A 19,279-nucleotide genomic window follows, 5' to 3' on the forward strand; every position below is an offset into this window, starting at 1 on the left:
ATCATATACTACGAGGAAAAGACATCATCCATCAATAATTTAGTAGCTCATGTTAAATATCTTATTAAAGCTGAGCTTTGTTTGACCGAGCTCCAAATACCAGCTTTGTCTAGAATGTTATTTTAGTTAAATGTTTAGTTTTTTTTTAGATGTTTCATCTGTACTGTAAGTAAATGCAGAACAGTAAATCAATAAGGTCATAAATACATGAGGCAACACTGAAATCTGAAAGAAAGTGCATAGAAAAAAAAACAATTGAGCAATAGATTCCATTCGATTTCGTTCTTTAATTATTGATACAGTAGAAGGAATGCAAAACGACTTCACAATTGTCCCTTCATTAGTCAGACAATTCTTCACTGCTCAGAGCTATTCTGGGTTTATATATGTGAACTCCAAATGCAAGCTATCCGCATACACAGATTAATTTAGTAAATTTTTATTTGCTACAATTATGACAAACCCTCCCAAAAAAAAAACAATAGCAACAGGACCATTTGATGATGTCCATATTCAGGTAGTTTGATATGGCTGATAGACATCTCTGTCAGTGTAACAATTAGTGTCATAACTTGTGCTGGAGTAAATTTTTTAAAACAAAACAAGACCAAAAATGCAATAGTGTGTTGGCATAAGAAAACTCCTTTCTACATTTCGCTGTCTTTTTCCCTTTTTTTATGCTTTTGATTGTGACCCGTGGCCTCAAACACACCTTTATAATGTTTACCATGATTGTTTGACATACCAATGTGGCCAGAGAAGTGTATGTGTGATGTCTGGAAGCTCTCCTCTAATTTAATGACTTTAGTTAAACCATGTTATGTTCATAATTGATTAATTACAAGTGCAACAAGCTCTAAAGACTGGGTTAAATCCGATGATGATCATGTTGGTACTGACCTGGAACAGGCTCCTTCATGTAGATCCATACCCCAGACCTCTATATGAAAGATGAAATGATGAATGCTACCAGCGACCATTCAGAGTTTAACTGACCCTGAAGGTGCCACATTTTATGACACGATGAATTTAAACATTCTTACAGTAATAAAATGCAGAACACTTAACTGAGTATTGGGTGCTCTACTGAAAAAAACTATTTAAACTCTAGTACTAATACCTGGCAATATCTTTGCCAATATATTCGCCCCAATCATCACAAGGCAAATTATGAACCAGGTTGCAATTGCATAAGTACTTAACTTGAGCTTAATCCAGAATATTTTTTAAAAGTACTTCCAGATCAAGAATAAGGCTTAGGTTTTTTTGGGAAGCCCCATTATCAAAACAGTTTTGATCAGATATATGAGCAATGTTCGATACAAAAACTTTGACAACAGATATGAATTAGTGACACTTGCATAGTAATAAAATAAGTAAAAATAGTGGAGTTTGCCTAGTGCTTGAAATGAATAATCACAATGACAGAGCACCTTGTGCTGTATCATCTTTGGAACAGTAAGATAATGTGGCAATGAAAAAGGAGCATTAAGTTTCATACTGACATACAGATATAAAATTAAATACTGTCAAAATTTCTCCATCCATTAATTCCCATTTCTATCCAGCTTTTTAAACAAAAGGAACGAAGACAAACTTTGGATAGTGAGTTGATAAATTACTGCACACAATTCAAATGTTATTGAGTGTTTTATACATACTTTCTAGCATCTATTATATGTACACGTGGTCAAGAGTTGGATAAGAAAGAAGTTTAGTGTCTGTTTTGTCCATCTTACAAAGTACCATGCCTAAATCAGTGACGAGCAGTACAAAAAAAAAATTTATACAGACACTGGACACTGTAACACTGTCTATTTCTTTCAGGTTTCACTAGTTATAAGACCAAGAGGTAGGACTTTACATACAACAAAACCAAAATGTAAGTATAGGTTATAATCCACGGTGCGTACACATAATATGTAAAAATAAATAAGTACTTGAATACATACTTAAAGAAATAAGATATTGTTAGAAAATAGCTACTGTATGCATCAATAAAACCATATCCCATGTAGAGTTCATAAGGAGACTTGGCAAGACCAACAGTTTTAGAGGACAAAAAGGTTCTACATTTGGTAGACTTATTTGCCTGTTAATCTGTGTGACTGAGATTTTGTGTGTTTGTGTGTGTGTACACGGCACTTACTTTTATTTCATGTGTGCCAGCACACATTCAAAGTCTTTGAATCCAAAGAAAACGATCATCATTCTCTTTGTTCTCTTGTTCTCTTTCAATCAAAAGATCCAGTAGTTCAGAAGTTTAGTGGTAAATGTCTATTGTCTGTGTCTGGAGTGTGTGTCCTGAAGAGCTGTGTTAGAGAGAAGACTGTAGAGATGAGAACTGTGCATTGTTTAGCTAACAACCTGACACCTTCCCCCTCTTGGGCTGCTTCTACAGCTATCACAAACTCCTTGTACAGACACACAATTTCTTGAAGCTTCCGTAAAGCCTCAGTGCCATCAATATCACCATGGCAACTTCCACAATCTGAACAGGACACTTGAAGGCAAGCTGCTGCCAGATGCACCAAAGCTCCAAAGCTATTGCCCAATGAGAGAAGAGCATCATCCGGTGCCCAACCAACTCTAGTTGCACGCTGACATCCTGAGGCCAGCCTCCGTGCCTCAGCTTGCACTAAACACCGCTCTGTTTCAGAAAAGGAATTGCCATTCATACCACTCGCCTTTTCACATGGCCCCTTCTGGCCTGGAGCATTTATTGCAGTCTCACCATTCTTAAGCACCAGCAGAAGATCATCAATATCTTTGTGCAGGGACGTGTAGCCCCCTTTAAGCCCTATACCTTTTAGGCCCGTTACATATCGCCTTCCTTGAAGATCCCGTAGTGGATTGTCCAATGGGTTGTAACCCAGTGGTCTAGGCCGGGGAGGGGTAAAGAGAGGACTAAGCTCAGTAGAGGTTGAAAGGGGGTGAGGTGAGTCTCGTAGTAGAGACAGGATATTGGAAGAGGGGGCAGAGGAAGGTAAATTTGATGTCTGGGGTGGTTTGTTGATTTGTTTCTGACGGGAAAACTCGTACACTGTGAGATCATCATCAAAACTACATAAATCCTCAGAATCCCCACTAAAGCAATTGGCATAAACAGTGTGGCACCCACAGGCATCACGGTGGGGTGTCCCAGTGCTTGATGGAGGAGATGGCCTTTCCAGATTATCTTTTGTACCAGGGTGTTTTTGAGACTTAGGCTGTTCAGACCTGCATGTTCCCAAGCGTGAGAAAAGTTCCGTTGAGTCTTGTAACCCATTCTGCTTCAGGTCTGAATGACCAGACAATGAAGTATTCCCGCTTGTGTCTTTTACACATGAGGCAACATCTTGTGGCCCGTCTTTGAGCTTCACAACAACCACTGCAGCATCTTTCTCTTTCCAATCATTTAAAGCAGGTACTGAAATGGATTTTGGCGATTCCTTTTGAGAATCCTTGGAATCAGATACATCCTTAGATGCTTTAGTGTCTGCTAATTTATCACTGCTGAGTGCTACTGTCCCCAAAATTTCCTGGGATCGGGTGAGATACCAGGGCATGTCCTGGATCTTTCCACGTAGTGCTGAAGCAGGAAGACGCCCAGAAGAACTTCTGCTGCTTAAAATCCTTCCAGTCACAAAAGAATCTTTCGGATCCATGCTTACAGATCCTCTCATATTCACAGATGAGTGTTGAGTTGCTGTCGGAGATGAAGCACTGGACGCTGTGACTACAAAGTTCTCATTGTTTACTTGGCATTTAAGGTTCTCATGGCTTAGAGAGACCCCTTTGCTCAAAGGCAGGTCAGGGGAGGTCCCATTACGCTGGGACCAAGTGTGCAAAGAAATCCCATTTGATGGTGTCTCATCTACAGTTTTCAAAGCTAGACCAGCTGATGAATGACAAACTTTAGATATGGGTTGGTCAGATTCTGGGGTGTGTGCAAAAACTTCTTTATTGTGTGGCAGAGGAGGCAGTGATTGGTGTTTTTCTGTTTTTTCTTCTTTAAGTATTTCATCTTGTTTAGAATCTGTAGGTTTGATATTTTTAGTATCATTTGAATGTGTTGGTAACTGGGATTTAGTTTGCCTCACTGCAGTGATTAAGGGGGAAGACCGTGGTGGCCCAGCTGTAGTAACAGGCTTAAACTCCATAGTGTCTGGCTCCATCTCCAAAAGCTCTGAGGATATGTGAGCATTACAGCCAGGAATATCTCCATTTGACTGTTGGCCCTTCTTCTCCTGGATGTGATTATTAGTGATAGTCTTAGATTCAAGGATGTCTGGTTGAGGAAGCAGAAACTCTGAAGGCTTGTGACCCTCCAGCTCTGTATTATCAAGAATACTTTTTGCAGGAGTGACATCTTTAAGGAGAGAAGTGTCTTTCTTTAGTTTGTTTCTATTAATAGGTAAAGAATCGCTATTGTGTGGCTTGACTAATCGACTCTGTATCTTGGATGCTGCTGGTTCCACCACACTGATCTTAGAATCAGTCTGTTTCATAGCATGGTCCATTCCATTCATTCTATTTACTTTCTTGTCTGGAAGAAACAAGAAAAAGAAATACAGAAGGGATATAAATGCTTGAACAGGATTGCCAGAAAGAATAAACATAATTGTTACACATTATACAGAGCATGCATACTAATGTTTCGGAAAAACTCACTAACCTGCAGGCTGTTCTAAGATTGGTGGAGTGAGACGATCCTGTGCGTCAAAAAACTCGTCTTCTGATTCTGAGCCACTGTATTTCGTTTCTTTTGCAATTTCAGAGACTCTGGGTACTGTCCTTGGGGGTGGAGGTGGAGGTTGAACTTTTGGTCTGGACAAAGTTCCTTTAGATTTTGCTTCCTCTTTCTGGTGGAGGTTAGAATTTCTCAAATCTTTCTTGCATGCTGGATGGCTACTAATCTTTGCTAAAAGTGCTTGGACATTAAAACCAGCTACCGTAGATTTTATGCTATTACTACTACCCGAAGCCAACACAGCATCGATGTCTGCAGGGCTATAATTTTTGTTTTCATCTTTATTAATCTCTTCCAAATCACTCAAAGCATCATCACTTGCTTCAGGTGGGCTTGGAAGGGAATCAGACAACTGAGAGAGGTCACTGTACCTCAAGCCACTATGCTTATCATAGAGCAAGCCAGAGTTGGGGCTTGATTTCTCTTTCCGTTTCCGGTGTTCAGGAATCTCTAGCAGGTAAGGATAATGGACATCCAGGTTAGAGGCCCCAGTAGCCTGTTCTGAATTAGGCATCTCCTCCTGAAAAGTGTCCAACCGAGCAGGCCACGTAGTGGATACCTTGCTAATCTCCTCAAGAGTGTTAAATGAGTTACTGGACAAACTAGAGAAGCTGCTGTTGACTCTAGGGTCTGTGTACCATCCTGTTTCCATAAGTGCATCTACTCTTGCTGCATAGTCCTCATCCTCAATAGAACAACTTGTACTTGTTCCTTCTAGAATGCTCTCGAATACCCTCTCGTCTTCTTCTGTCTGGGTCACAATCACCCTTACTGTGTTTACTTTGGCCTCTTCTTTCTCCTCATCCTTCCCATCTTCCCGGTCCTCATTTGTTTGAGTTGAGACAGTGTCCTCAGAGACTGGGGTGTCTAGCAGGTTGTCCATGGAGTAGTCCTCATCTGAGCTGTCATCTGAGTCACTGCCACAGCGGAATCCAAAGCCTAGGGAATAATATTAATAACCAAATGCTTAAAGCATAAGAAATAGATGCACTTCTTAAAATTATTTATCCCAAAAATATTTACCTTCTTCTAAAGGAATACGACGAATTTTAGGACGAGGGCCCCAACGGAACACGTTCATGTTGGGATCCACTAACAATTTGCAATATCCTGCCAGCAGACATGCCAAATCCTTAGCAGCTACAGAATCCATTAACAAGGCCAGGGGCTGTATATAGACAGCAAAAGAGAGAAAAAATCGAAATATACGATGTGTAAGGTATGATTGCTTGCTCTTAAGGGATGCTTGAATATGTAAAATAAATTCATAAATCTCTAAAAATTTAATATAAAAGTAAAGTTGAAGTATATATATAACAAGATATTTCCAGTACATATACCTTACATCTACAGACCCCCCCAAAAAAAGTCTGACATTTTTTTTTTTTTTAGATATTCCATCTGTGTACCCACCTGGATATCATGTAGGTAGATCTTTAGCATGCTGACCCTGTCAGACTCAGAGAGCACTTCTACACGGCTGATATAATGAAAGTCTATAATAGTCGAGATCATGTTCAGCTTGTGGTTTAGTATCTGACTGACACCAAATCTTGCTCCCACCAACAAACTCACCAATGACTCACGATCCTGCAGCTGAGATACACATACATAAATACGCAACCATTGTCATCCTTGTTTACAATCTGAATGTCTGCCAAGTAAAACAAATATTAGTATACTACTAATGGCATGTTCATACATACAGCAGCTCGCAGTGCCAAAGTGACCAGAGACCATTTTTCAATTTCATTGAGAGCTGGTGACTTCTGGCGATATTACCGACAGTGAGCATTGGGGACTAGATGTGGGCATGTCCAATGACGTGACAAAATTGAGAAAGGTGTAACTGTATGCAAACATGGCGCAACTTGTTGCAGCAACCACCAATGGGACTGAAGACAATGGAGTGCAAGTGATCCGTGACAAAGAGCACACACTGCTTCTCCTTCATCTAATGTCATATGATGCATAGATACACTGTTAAATTATATAATTACATACAAATGCCAAATCTCCCACCAAATCTTTCATTTTTTTTTTCATTTGTTGTCGAGTGGAATGCTAGTTGCATTATTACTGATTGTTGATATTATTGATATTATTACTATGGTAACCAGTAGTAGGAATACTTAAGGGTGACTTCATAGAATGATAAAATAATTTTCATGTGTGAACATAGTTTAAGAGTGTCAAAATAATGAACTGGACCTTGTCCCTGATTATTAAATTAGCATTAAATAATAGATTATGAAAGATATAATAAACAGTATAAACAATACTCAAGAAATTTATGAAATGTTAGAATAAAAATAACAAATACAATTCCAGCAGATTTGATTTATTCTTTGGGAAGTAACAACGTTTTCTCACCAGCATGGTAGCATTGTAGCTTCTCCCACTATATGATATCAGTTCTGCCATCTGAGTTAGATATGCTAACCTGGCCTGAGGAACTGAGATTACCTGAGGGAAATGTGGGGGAGGGGGAGAATAATAAAAGACAACATAAGAGTAGACAGGTGAAAGAAGTAAAGCAAAAGTAAATGCGTCATGGTGAATCATCACAAAAGCACATATACTCTCACACCCATTCTTCTATTCCTGAGTTTTGTGCACAATCCCCATATGTTGCTGCATTTACTGTTAAGTTCATCATCTTTCTTTCTTAATTAACACTAAATATTATTAGAGATTATATTAAACACTAGCATTACATTAAACATTTCCATCACATTATAGATATAATTTTTTTTACAATATGGATATGGTTCTTATGGATCTTATATTACATCTTATTATATTTTCCAGCTTATTTCCACACAAAAACACATGACTTACTTTCTGACGCGGTTCAAGCAGTGACTGGATTTTCTTCATATGGCCTGTAAGAGCTTTCCTCAGGTCTTTTTCTCTCATGTTCCTCAGTAATGTGGGTGAAATAAAACTCTCTAATCCAAACTCCTTACTAAAAAACACATGCACACAAACACTTTGCTATTTAACAAACAATTATTTCAGTTTGGTTGACAGGAAGATTTGCTGTTAGGTGTTTTAGGAAGCATGTTGGTTAAAGGGAAAAAAATAGCCTTCATTAGTTAGGATTTATCATCAGGTAAGCAGGTAAACTATTCAGGAAGAGTATCCCAAACAGAATGCCTGCCAAGATTCATGTTTGCAAGTATAAATGCCTCCAGATTGGAATATAGCTGCTTTCATATTGCGCTACATAAGTGCTGTATATTTGAACTGCAAGTTGCATAAGAGACTTACACGATATTCTTGATAGACGCTCTAGTAGTTTGTCCACAGCTGGCCAACCTTTCATGCATATGCAGTGCTGCTAGCCTCAAAGCAGTGTTACATTTCATTTCTACTGCAAATCGCTCTTGCAGCACGTCACCAACACTCTACACACATACAAAAAATTGTATTCAAATGTTTCACATGCATGACATTAGCTGCAGTAAGCAATTTTACTCAGACAACATTCAAAATATTAGTAAAACATTGCACTCTGATCAGAAATTGGATAAAAAAATATATTTACAGCAATAAATTAAAATTACACACATATATATATATATATATATATATATATATATATATATATATATATATATATATATATATATATATACCTGGTGAAAGAGGTACTCAAAGGCGACTGGGTCATCATGCAGCAAGTCCACTGGATCTCGGGGGATAAAACACACTCGGAACAGACATCTGTAATCATGCGAGTCCTTCTTCTGGACCACCTGAGAGATTAACATGTTTTTTTATGCATTTCTTCCATGAGCATATTTTCAATTAAGAAAATGGAAGCTATAGAAAGGTTTAATTTCTAGTATGGAGATATTACGAGAAAGGGATATAAAGAATTACCTTCTGTATGAGCTCATCTTCATGCAGTAAGAGTAGTTTGGTGATACTGTATTGCTGTTCCAGCACCAGGGAGAAATACTCAATAGATCGAATTGACAGCTTGTCCTTTAAAGTCAGCACAATGTCCTGCATACACACACAAACACATACAAAAACATCCTATGTCTGGGGAGTATATTTGTGTAGCACAATCACCATAAAATTATGTGTTTGTACATTATAATGGGGTCAATTTGCTTAGTAATAGGAATATAAATTGAAAGAGTTTTTTTGCAGTCACATGGGAATAAGGCAGAAATGCTGTTAACCAACCTTCACTGTGGTGGTCTTATCAAATTTGAAGGCTTTGGTTTGCCCATTCTCCATGTAGACCTTAAGCACATTGGGCAGAAAGAGAAGGGAGTTTCCCTGGGGAGACACATGACTGACATGAGCTTCACATTAAATAGAACTCTTTTTTTTTTTAGAAAAATAAGAAAAGTGTGAGTGATGTATGTATGCACGTGGTGACTGAACCTGAGTGTGTCCGTTGACTAATACTTCCTCGGCAAAGCGCACTTTGACCGGATTTCTTCTCAGACGAGCTCTCTTTTCTGCTGACATAAATGATGACTTGGGGTTCTGAAAAAACAAAACAAAAAAAAAAAAAAACAAAAAACAAAAACAAACCAAAAAAACAGCCACATAGCCTTGTTACCAAAATGCAGGTGCATCTACAATGTCATATTCTATGTAAGAGTTGCCATGTACTCACCAACATGTTTCTGAGGACCGTCACGGTTACAGAATCCTGGCACTGCCTACAAAAAAAAAAGTGTATGACGTTGTAACCTAATTGCATCAGAGCTAAAAGACAATGATACCTAAAAACGAATTTTTAACGGCTTATTTATTTTCTATTCTCCGACTGCAATGTGTCTTGTTTAGTGAAGCATTTTCTATAATTTACTGTAAGCATGGAATCGTCTTAGTTATTATTAGTCAGCGTTCAAGAATTATATCAACGCACATATATTGTGATGTATGCTTTATAAAACTAATACAGATTGGCATTTTCTAGTTAGATTTAATAACAACACCTCGATACAGGGCATGATAAAACTTTTGAATGCTATAATATTATACTGCTATGCTTGAAACTTTGCAAAACCTTTCTAATTTTCTATATTTCTGTATAAATATGACCAAAAAACATCACTGGGTTTTCAAACAAGTCCTAAACATGGACGAAGAGAACCCAGTTAAGCAAATGAGACAACATATTATACCGTGAAGAAACCCACCAACGTCCCAAAGTTGAAACTGTCCTGTACTGAGGTTTGCCACTCACAGATATATGATACTGGATCATTTCGCTTGATAAATAAATCACCATGTATAATATTGTTGTCTCATTTGTTTAATTAGGAACTCTTTATCTTCTTTTAACAGAACTTGTATAAAAAACGATGTGGTAGGTCACTATCAGAGACTGGGAATATGCCCAGTTGTATTGTTGTTATCTTCATGTGATTAAGTCTTGTACGAGTTCACCTGTTTCCCATTACCCCTACTGTGGTTTGTTATTTATACCCTTCATGTGTCGAAGTGTAACTAGAAACACAGCAACATGACACGGTTGACAAAGTGGAGCCAAGGTTATCCATTTTCCAGGGATTCTCATATATTTCTTAGACATTACAGTTCTAATAGTGGAGTATTTGTATACTTTAATTGTGGTTGGTTAAAAGAGCCTGAGGAAGTCAGTAGAACTGTATGCTTCAGGATGCACAGTTGAAATGTCTTTTTCTTAACAGTATTAATTTGTTAATTATTATTACCTTTATTCATTTTAAACTATGATAGCTAGATAGAAAGCTGTATATATCTGAAGGAAACTGACCATGCATGATGCTAAGGACGGGTCTTGATTCCAGAAAGAAAACCTATTTACCTGACTGCTCTTTTGCTGTATGTGGCATTCATTTCAAGTTGTAATGGGGGAAAAATGCAGGTTGGAATGCAGATTGAGAGACAGAAGAATAGATTTTTACCTAATCATGTTGTTAACATATTCAGGAGACAAGTCGTCAATGGCTTTGTTATTCACTTTCAATACTTGATCACCTTGTAAGAGACGTCCATCTGCTGGTCCTCCTATAATTTGTACAAAAAGAGAGAGAGAGAGAAAAAAATTGATGTGAAACATTCAGCGATAATGTGTGAAATCATGGTGGTAGTAATGTGTTATATTAACACTGGTGCTCGCCTTCTCACTCTGAATGAATAAAGCTTTATAAAGAGGATATACATAAATGGTATGTTACAACCTATATACAAGTACAGAGAAAAGGGAAGCTGTTTGGCATTTGATTGTTTTGTGCTAGAGGAGTTCAATTGAAAATAAAAATCCTGCAGGAAGACAAACGTTTAGATGGCAGATTGCAGAGCATTAAAAAAGGGAAACATTATGTTGTATGATAAAATTACATTCCTACCACCTCACAAATTCTTTGATTCCAATAGCAGCACAACTACATGGTTTTCAAAGATATTACATAATTACATCACGTAACATCAGCACTGACACTAAAACATGGCAGACAAGATGTTATATAATATAAAGATTTGGATTTCATGAAAACATGACTTTAGAAATGGAAACATACAAATTAAACATGAAATATTTATAAATAAATTCTTAAAATCTTTAATGCAGTTGAGTATTTATACTTGAGCATTATACTGTGGTATTTTCAGTGATTTTTTTTTCTTTTAGGCATTTATGCATGAGATAATTGACATGAATACCGCAAAATAATCTGTATTCTGGTCAGACATGTTTGTCGTTAGGTCAGAATAAGACCACGAGTACACTCATGAATATATGCTCACACACAGTTCTCCCTCCTGCTGTAGTGATATCTTTTGGCCCTCTTCGCCAGACTGCATATTGCTCTGCATTTGTATCTGTCCTGCTCTCTTTCTTTCTCACCTTGGTTCTAGGCCAAAATGTACCTTGGCAACAAGCACACACACAAAAACCACACAATCCTTCTTATGTCTCCTTCCTTTCTCCCCCTCCTTTTCTCATAGTCTCTCTCTCTCTCCTCTCTCTCTCTCTCCTCTCTTCTCTCTCCTCTCTCTCTCTCCTCTCTCTCTGTCTCTCTCCTCTCTTTCTCTCTCCTCTCTTCTCTAGAATGTAATTATCAGGCTGGAGGGCAGAAAGTTTTTCCCACTGGGCTCTGATCAGCTGTTTCTGCTGCAGAAACCGAGGTGTCAGCATGCTGTTTCTCTGACAGTGAGGAAGTATGTGTGCATCTCTGTGGGTGTAGACAAAAGTGAGAGCCTGTTTAAGTGAAAGGACAAAGCTTAAACAATGTGTCATATCTGTGAAAAATATAGACCCAAGTTAGCAGTGTACATGTGTGAGTGAACGTGTGTCAGACTGTGTGTGTGTGTATACATCTTTCCCAGAGTGCACCTGCACCAAAAGACTGAAATAAATGGAAAATCAGACAAGCAGCTGGCTCTCACTGCTCTCTGAACTTGACAGGCACGCAACGCAATCCCACAAACCAAATAGACACACATTGCGTGTGACTAATATAGAAGTTTCTGTCTCTTAAACATACACACACTCACACAAAAGTAATTAAGACTGTGTGCACTGTAACCCAGGTAATGACAATTTATTTATTTTTTTTTAAATGAAGAAAAAAAAAAAAAGAATCTGATTTGATGTGGCACACAGATGGATACTTCACACAGGGAGGGAGAAGATTTCACGACAGCCACACAGACACACACAGCAACTAATAAGACAAGCAGAGTAAATGTCAGACTGTCTGTAGATGAGAAGCTGCAAGATTGCTTTGCCCTACCAAGGCTATTGTTTTCTAAGAAAAGAGCATCAAATCCAATTCAACTTTCACCTGTTTGTTGCTGACCTTTTAAAAGAGAAAACAATACAATTCAGCTTGTTGGGACAATTGAAGAAAAACTAATTGTCACCTATCTGCTGAACCCCAAATAAGTCAATATAACATTCAATAAAAAGGAGCATTGGGTATAAAATGTTGCACTGAGACATGTGATCATGGGTAGTGGGAGCTCAGTGGTAAAGACAATAAGACTGCATGGAAGATCATGAGTTCAAATCCCAGCACTGCCAAGCAGGGATCTTGAGCAAGGTCCTTAACTGCTCAATTGCATAAATTACATTTAAATGTAAGTCATTCTAGCTAAACACATTTGCCAAAAGCCACAAAGTCATATCAGTGATGCAAGTGCAAGTCAGATGCCCAGACGGCAATTATACCCTGAAGAATGTGGTCAGCAATGTCTCCATGCTTGTCCAGTCCCCTGTCTTTTGGAGAGGACGTGGCTAAAAATTGAGTTCCATCAATGTTCTAAATTCAGCAAGACAGCTCTAATAAAAAAGTCTTTGAAGCACATTATAATTAGTTATTTTATGTTAAGGAGTAATGTTAAACAACGTAAACAACAAGGAGTATGCATCCTTGTGCTTCAGGACACTTGGTCAGAGCTGGTTGTATTTGTTCAATGGAGGGGCAAGTTTGAAGAAAACACAGCAGATAAATACTCTCGAGTGTGTGTGAGAGACTGCTGAGTTATTGATTAAAGAGAAATCTCAATCATGTATACACCTACTTATTCTCATGCTTTTACTAGCATATATCCGTAATCCTTTCATTAAAAATAATGAAAAAAATAAATAAACTGTATTGCAATAATAATTTTAAATTCTGCACTCAAACAATGTATCTGTTAGAGCGGCACGATTTTCCATATGAAGTGCAAACAAACCTCAACTTTGCCATTTTAAGCCTACATTATTCTGTGTGTATTTTTAATTTGTCATGTGTCCACCATTTAAGCTGCTTTCAACAGCTAAATCTGAGCTTAAGATGTGTCACAGCAGCTAGAAAAATAGTCTGGTCTATCTATCTATATCTGGTAGTGTAGGCATACGCCAGCACAGAAATTGAGCAAATCTAGGCAAATCAAGCATTGTTAGAGAAATCATCCCTTCTAACAGCTACCACAATTCAAGTCCATAAGTATTTAAGAAACATTTAAGTATCCATGCTCTTATTAACTTTTATATAGTTTACTGTACTTGGGTGCAAAAATCACTTTGATGCCTATAGATGTAAGCAGGTTATGGCGTTTGCTTTACTATTAAACTGACCTGTGTTGTGTCTACTGTGGTGCACTTGTGTTGTATTCATGCTCTATGCATTAAACGTGAATAGTACAAAACTTCCCTTTTCTGCCCAAGGCACCACAGATCTTTGAACCCACCCCACCCCTCCAGATCCCACATCCCCAGGTCTCCCCCTCCCACTAACATACGATGACATGCACCAGTCACTTTGTGCAGCATTGGTCTGCTATATTCCTTGCACTGCTTTATTTAATTTCTATTGTTAGTATTATCTGTACGCACCTAGGGACTGACTGTAATGCAATTTCAAATTCTCTGTTTGTAGGTACTGTGGTACATTTGGAAGATTTGACAATAAAGCAAAACTTGAACTTAAAAACAAACAAATTTTATAATCAGTAAGTATAAGAATACTCAGTCGAAGAAGTCGGTTTTGCGTCTACAATCTCAGGTGTGACAGGTGTGTCAGGTGTATTCTAGAAGTAATATTGCAAAGAAAAGCTGTTTTGTTTTCATGTAAGATGGAAATCCATAATAACCCCATGTTAACCCATGATCTATTGGTGTTCCATTACGGGTGAATTCCAGCTGCATGACCAGTGTTCCTGCACACCAAACCATGATTAATGTAGTCACACGAGATGAATGAATGTGTGTGGCATCAACAAGCTTGTAAATTACTAGTAAATGCCATTTATAGTTAGTATTTGTTGTATACCTGGAATAACGTCCCTGACCAGCAGGGGGAGCTGTGTGGAGAGGGTGAAGCCATGCGAGTCCAGCACAGCATCTCTGATCACCTCCACTGTCGCCTTCACAGGGAAATGCTGTTGACCGCCATCGTCTGAACGACCCAACTTCCTGTCCCCAAGGATACGCTCCCTTTAAGTAACAGTACATTGTAAGGCAGATATGCAAACACACACACACACACACACACACACACGCACACACACGCGCGCGCACACACACGCGCGCACACACACGCGCGCGCACACACACACGCGCGCACACACACACGCGCGCACACACACACGCGCACACACACACGCGCGCACACACTCAAACTTTTTTACATGACAAGGTACCTATTCTCTGAACTTGAAAGGCTTCAATGGGCTAGAACCAAGTTACATTGCTAACTCTCTTGTTTATTCCCTTGTATATGCCTTCAAGAACACTGAGATCATCTGCTGCTGGTATATTGGATCTTTCCAGAAACAGCGGAAGGAAAAACGGGAATTAATCTTGTGTCAGTATGCTCCAAAGCTATGGTACCCGCTACCTATAGAAATAGGAAAGCCAGTTCTTTATTAATTGAAAATAAATAAATAAATAAAAATACTGATATTATTCTTTTCTTGAAATTTTGAGATTTGTTTTGTATTTGTGTGTTAGGCATTCTACATATTCTAATTTGTAGTCTTTTTAATTATAATTATTATTTGGGTCCTTTTTTTTTACATTAATTATGGTACTTTATTTATCGCACTTTTGTGCAAGAAAAGCACTTTGAGCTACTTTTTTTCTATGTTAATGCAAGTAATAATAATAATAATAATAATAATAATAATAATAATAATAATTACATATACTTCACATACGTTTGAGACTGTCTTACAACATACATTACATGACGATCAGTGAGAAAGTGTATTTCCCCCTTAAGATTTGATAAATGAATGTAAGGTGTGTGTGCACATTTTACAAAAACAGCACGGTCAGCAGCTAAACACCGCACACTGGAACACAGTAATCTTTGCGCATGGTAATCAGTGAGTTGGCTAAGAGTTAAAGATGAATACATCTGACCTGCAAGCACAATGAGCAAAACAAACACAATATGCCATGCTGAAGGCCCATTTGATAAATGATTAGCACATTGTACTGTGAGACAGCAAACATGAGCAAAGGCAAATACAGAAGAAATCTATGCCCGTGTTTAAACAGTAGGGTGTTCATGTCAGATTTAGATTATGACTTGCTGTGGCTATGCTTATGGGCAAAAAGCACTTAGGTGACTACATTAATAGCCAAGTTAATTAATTACATGGGAGAGAGTGTGTGAAGTCTACCTGCTGAGGGAGTCTCGTGATCGGCGTAGCCATCTCCCCACCACCTGCTCCACACGGCGCACCCGACGCGGGGAGCAACTCCTACTCCTTTCTCTTTCCTCCATCTAAATGACTGAGAAGAAAAAAAAAACAGAGATTGGAGATATAGGGAGTGATAAGAGGACTGATGACAAATTTTTGGATTGTAATAAAAAAAAAATAGACTCCCTTTAATTCTCATTAATTGCATCATATGGCAAGCTTTCCACTTATAGATTGTCCACTTCATATAAAACCTTACAAGTCTCACAGCTTCATTCAGAGTTAACAGACATGATTTCTCCGGCTTGTCTAGAACCCCTCGTGTAGGTCAACACCAGTGAGACAGTATAGGGGGCGAGGGCGGGGGTGGTGATGAGATTGCATAGCATTTAGAAGACAGCATGGATCACACTGAAGACATAAATAGGCTCTCACATAACCTCAGAAGCATACGCATAAATGTGTTCGCTCTGGAGGTGACGCATACACACAAGCTGGCACATTTTCTGACACGCCCTTTTCTTCTCGTTTTCTATCCCTTTATACACGTTGTGTCTCGGCTGCAAAAATAAATAGACATTTCTGTAGTATGCTTTTTGCATCAAAATGAAGGGATACAAGGGTGCTGTAAAAGCTTCAGTCACTGATAAACAGTCCACGCTCACCACTAAACCACGGCTTCACTACCACTGTGTGTGCCTTAACTGAACTTAAATATGATGAATTGACGTGCTGATGAAACGAAGTAATCAATGAACCTTTACTCAAGCTATAGAAGTGCATTCAATCATGTTACTGAGTGCAAAGTGGAGATAGATGGATTGATAGTGAGGAAGAGAGAGATGATAGAGAGCAAGGAACCAAGAGAGAGTGATAAAATAGAGAGAGAGAGATAAAGAGAGAGAGAGAGAGAGAGAGAGAGAGAGAGAGAGAGAGAGAGAGAGACAAAGAGAGAGTGAGAGAGAGAGAGAGCTGTCCAAAACTTTAAATAGAAATAGAGGCAGATTGTAAAAGGGAGTGACAGAAAGGCAGAAAGAAAGAGTCCATTCACAGCTTTAGAAAGAAAAAAGTGCTGCTTCCTCCCATTCACATTTGCTCAATGTCATGGTGGATGACCTCAACGTCACTTTTAATTGTCAGACAGAAGACACAGCACTCCCTGCATCAGTGATTTCTGTACTACTATGGAAAATAAGAAAGAAAACATTGTAACTGACCCAGTAAACTTCTACAAAGATTACTTACCCAATACTTGCAACTTTTAAACATGAGCCACAATCTGTAATCAGAGCACGTATCCCTTAACAGTCGCAGCCAAGCCTCGCTCACCCCTGCTTTAATTCAGCCACTGTGCACTTACATATAAACAGACACACAGGACTTGACACACTCATGCAGTGCACAGTGCACACAGCTTGGTATTAGTGGATTAAGCTGTATTTCCCGCATGATGTGACAGCACCACTTCTTCTTTTGTGCTGATCCACATCGACTCAGACAAAGCTGATCTGACATGTGCAGCTTCTGTCCATCACACATTCTCTAATTACTGTTCTACTGTGTAATGAAGGAAGCTCCTCTGTGGCTCTGTGTCATGAGGTGTCATTTTAAAAAGGTACACATCCAAAGGTTTTTCCAATTAAAGGAACGTTTTTAGTCTTGTCTCCATGTCACACAGCTGTAGACTATGTACAACTACCTGTAGACTATGTACTACTATACTTTTCAATAATAAAATATTTAAAAAAAAAGTAATCTTAGCAAGATATAATATTTTGAATATAGTCAAAATGATCTACAATTACCATGTATTACATTATAAGAATATAATTTCAGGCTATGTCTACAAAAAAAATCCTATTTTGAAGCTTAAGGTGTTAATAATCTTGAGCTTAGATGCTTAGAATTTGCAAATATAATGTGCTAACAGATAATGAAACGTCATTTATAATAATCTTATATTTGATTATAAGTTCAAAAAACTTATAAGATTGTCATTTCTCTCATTTTAGCAGTTCTTATAAACAATTATATGCAACATGTTAACGCCTGAGATAGGCACAGGCTCCCCGTGACCCGAGAAGTTCGGATTAGCGGTAGAAAATGAATGAATGAATGTTAACACTACAATATATGCAAAAGGTTTTCATAAACTCAACACAATTACCTTTGCTCGTTCAGCCAATCGGGTGGCAGCAGCACATTGCACAAAATCATGGTGAAACAGCTCAAGAGCTTTAAGTTTTTTTGTTTTTTTTATGAAGGTTGCTTGTGATAGACTGGCTGGTGTGAGTATTTCTGAAACTGGCAATCTGGGATTTTTTTTCATTGACGATGTTTTAAAACAAAACCAACAACATCCAGTTAGCAGACATTGTGTGGATGGAAACACATTGTTGATCACATAGGTCAGAGGGAAATGATCAGACTGGCTCGAGGTAACAATAAAGCTACTGTAACTGAAATAAACACTCTTTACAACTGTGGTGAATAGAAAGTCATCATAGTGCACAAAACACCTTAAGGCTCGAGATGTATGAACTATAATAGCAGCAAACTACACTATGTGGCACTCCTTTCATACAAGAAGTGAAATCTGATGTTACACTGGGCACCAAAACTGGAGATTTAAAATTTGGACAAATGTCAGTTGGTCTTTTTCCAGTTTCTGAAGCACTTGACCTGCTTCTACATAAATGTATGCGTTGTACTGCTGCCAAATAATTGGCCAACATGTATATTTCTAAGCGTATATTTTGTAAATTAAGGCATAAATCTGTATTCCTCCATTCAGAGATGAGACAGCTTTTTAAACTAGAAGTAACTGCTTGTGTATTATGGTGCACATTCACCAAAACCCTAAAAAAAGTGTGACTTCTTTGGTAAGACTTACTATCAAACACTTTAGAGTATAAATGGAATAGATCTAAATTTTACATTTATCAGTAACTGTTCATAATTAGGGGGGCATGGTGGCTTAGTGGTTAGCACGTTCACCTCACACCTCCAGGATTGGGGGTTCGATTCCCGACTCCGCCTTGTGTGTGCATGTTCTCCCCGTGCCTCGGGGGTTTCCTCCGGTTTCTTCGGTTTCCTCCCCCGATCCAAAGACATGCATGGTAGGTTGATTGGCATCTCTGGAAAATTGTCTGTAGTGTGTGATTGCATGATTGAATGAGAGTGTGTGTGTGCCCTGCGATGGGTTGGCACTCCGTCCAGTATCCCGCCTCGATGCCCGATGACGCCTGAGATAGGCACAGGCTCCCCGTGACCCGAGAAGTTCAGATAAGCGGTAGAAAATAAATGAATGAATGAATTAGTCGATGACAGAAGTCAATATCATCTCTTAATACTTAATACTCCTCTGCATGTAAATATACTGTTAGTTCATTC

General features: G+C 38.4%; 1 protein-coding gene across 3 annotated transcripts in view; it reads right to left on the reverse strand.

Annotated features, from left to right (window-relative positions):
- Positions 1 to 267: 267 nt before the first annotated feature.
- frmpd1b (FERM and PDZ domain containing 1b) overlaps positions 268 to 19,279 on the reverse strand; it is a 30,213-nt gene continuing 11,201 nt past the window's right edge. The window contains exons 3-18 of one of the 3 annotated variants that reach the window (XR_003438909.2): positions 15,866 to 15,977; positions 14,509 to 14,672; positions 10,654 to 10,756; positions 9,375 to 9,420; positions 9,137 to 9,241; positions 8,933 to 9,028; positions 8,621 to 8,746; positions 8,374 to 8,493; positions 8,006 to 8,142; positions 7,574 to 7,700; positions 7,106 to 7,198; positions 6,146 to 6,328; positions 5,756 to 5,900; positions 4,658 to 5,671; positions 2,150 to 4,528; positions 268 to 940 (exon numbers count right to left, since the gene is read on the reverse strand). Coding sequence is in view for 2 of the 3 variants with exons in the window: in XM_027135429.2 (XP_026991230.1) it covers positions 2,256 to 4,528; positions 4,658 to 5,671; positions 5,756 to 5,900; positions 6,146 to 6,328; positions 7,106 to 7,198; positions 7,574 to 7,700; positions 8,006 to 8,142; positions 8,374 to 8,493; positions 8,621 to 8,746; positions 8,933 to 9,028; positions 9,137 to 9,241; positions 9,375 to 9,420; positions 10,654 to 10,756; positions 14,509 to 14,672; positions 15,866 to 15,969 (4,836 nt within the window). In the remaining variant the exon portion in view is untranslated. Of the gene's footprint in view, positions 4,529 to 4,657; positions 5,672 to 5,755; positions 5,901 to 6,145; positions 6,329 to 7,105; positions 7,199 to 7,573; positions 7,701 to 8,005; positions 8,143 to 8,373; positions 8,494 to 8,620; positions 8,747 to 8,932; positions 9,029 to 9,136; positions 9,242 to 9,374; positions 9,421 to 10,553; positions 10,569 to 10,653; positions 10,757 to 14,508; positions 14,673 to 15,865; positions 15,978 to 19,279 lie in introns of all 3 variants that reach the window. The other 2 variants (XM_027135430.2, XM_027135429.2) reach the window with 2 other exon arrangements.

The sequence above is a fragment of the Tachysurus fulvidraco genome, chromosome 17 (genome assembly GCF_022655615.1).
Source record: "Tachysurus fulvidraco isolate hzauxx_2018 chromosome 17, HZAU_PFXX_2.0, whole genome shotgun sequence".
NCBI classification, from domain to species: domain Eukaryota; kingdom Metazoa; phylum Chordata; class Actinopteri; order Siluriformes; family Bagridae; genus Tachysurus; species Tachysurus fulvidraco.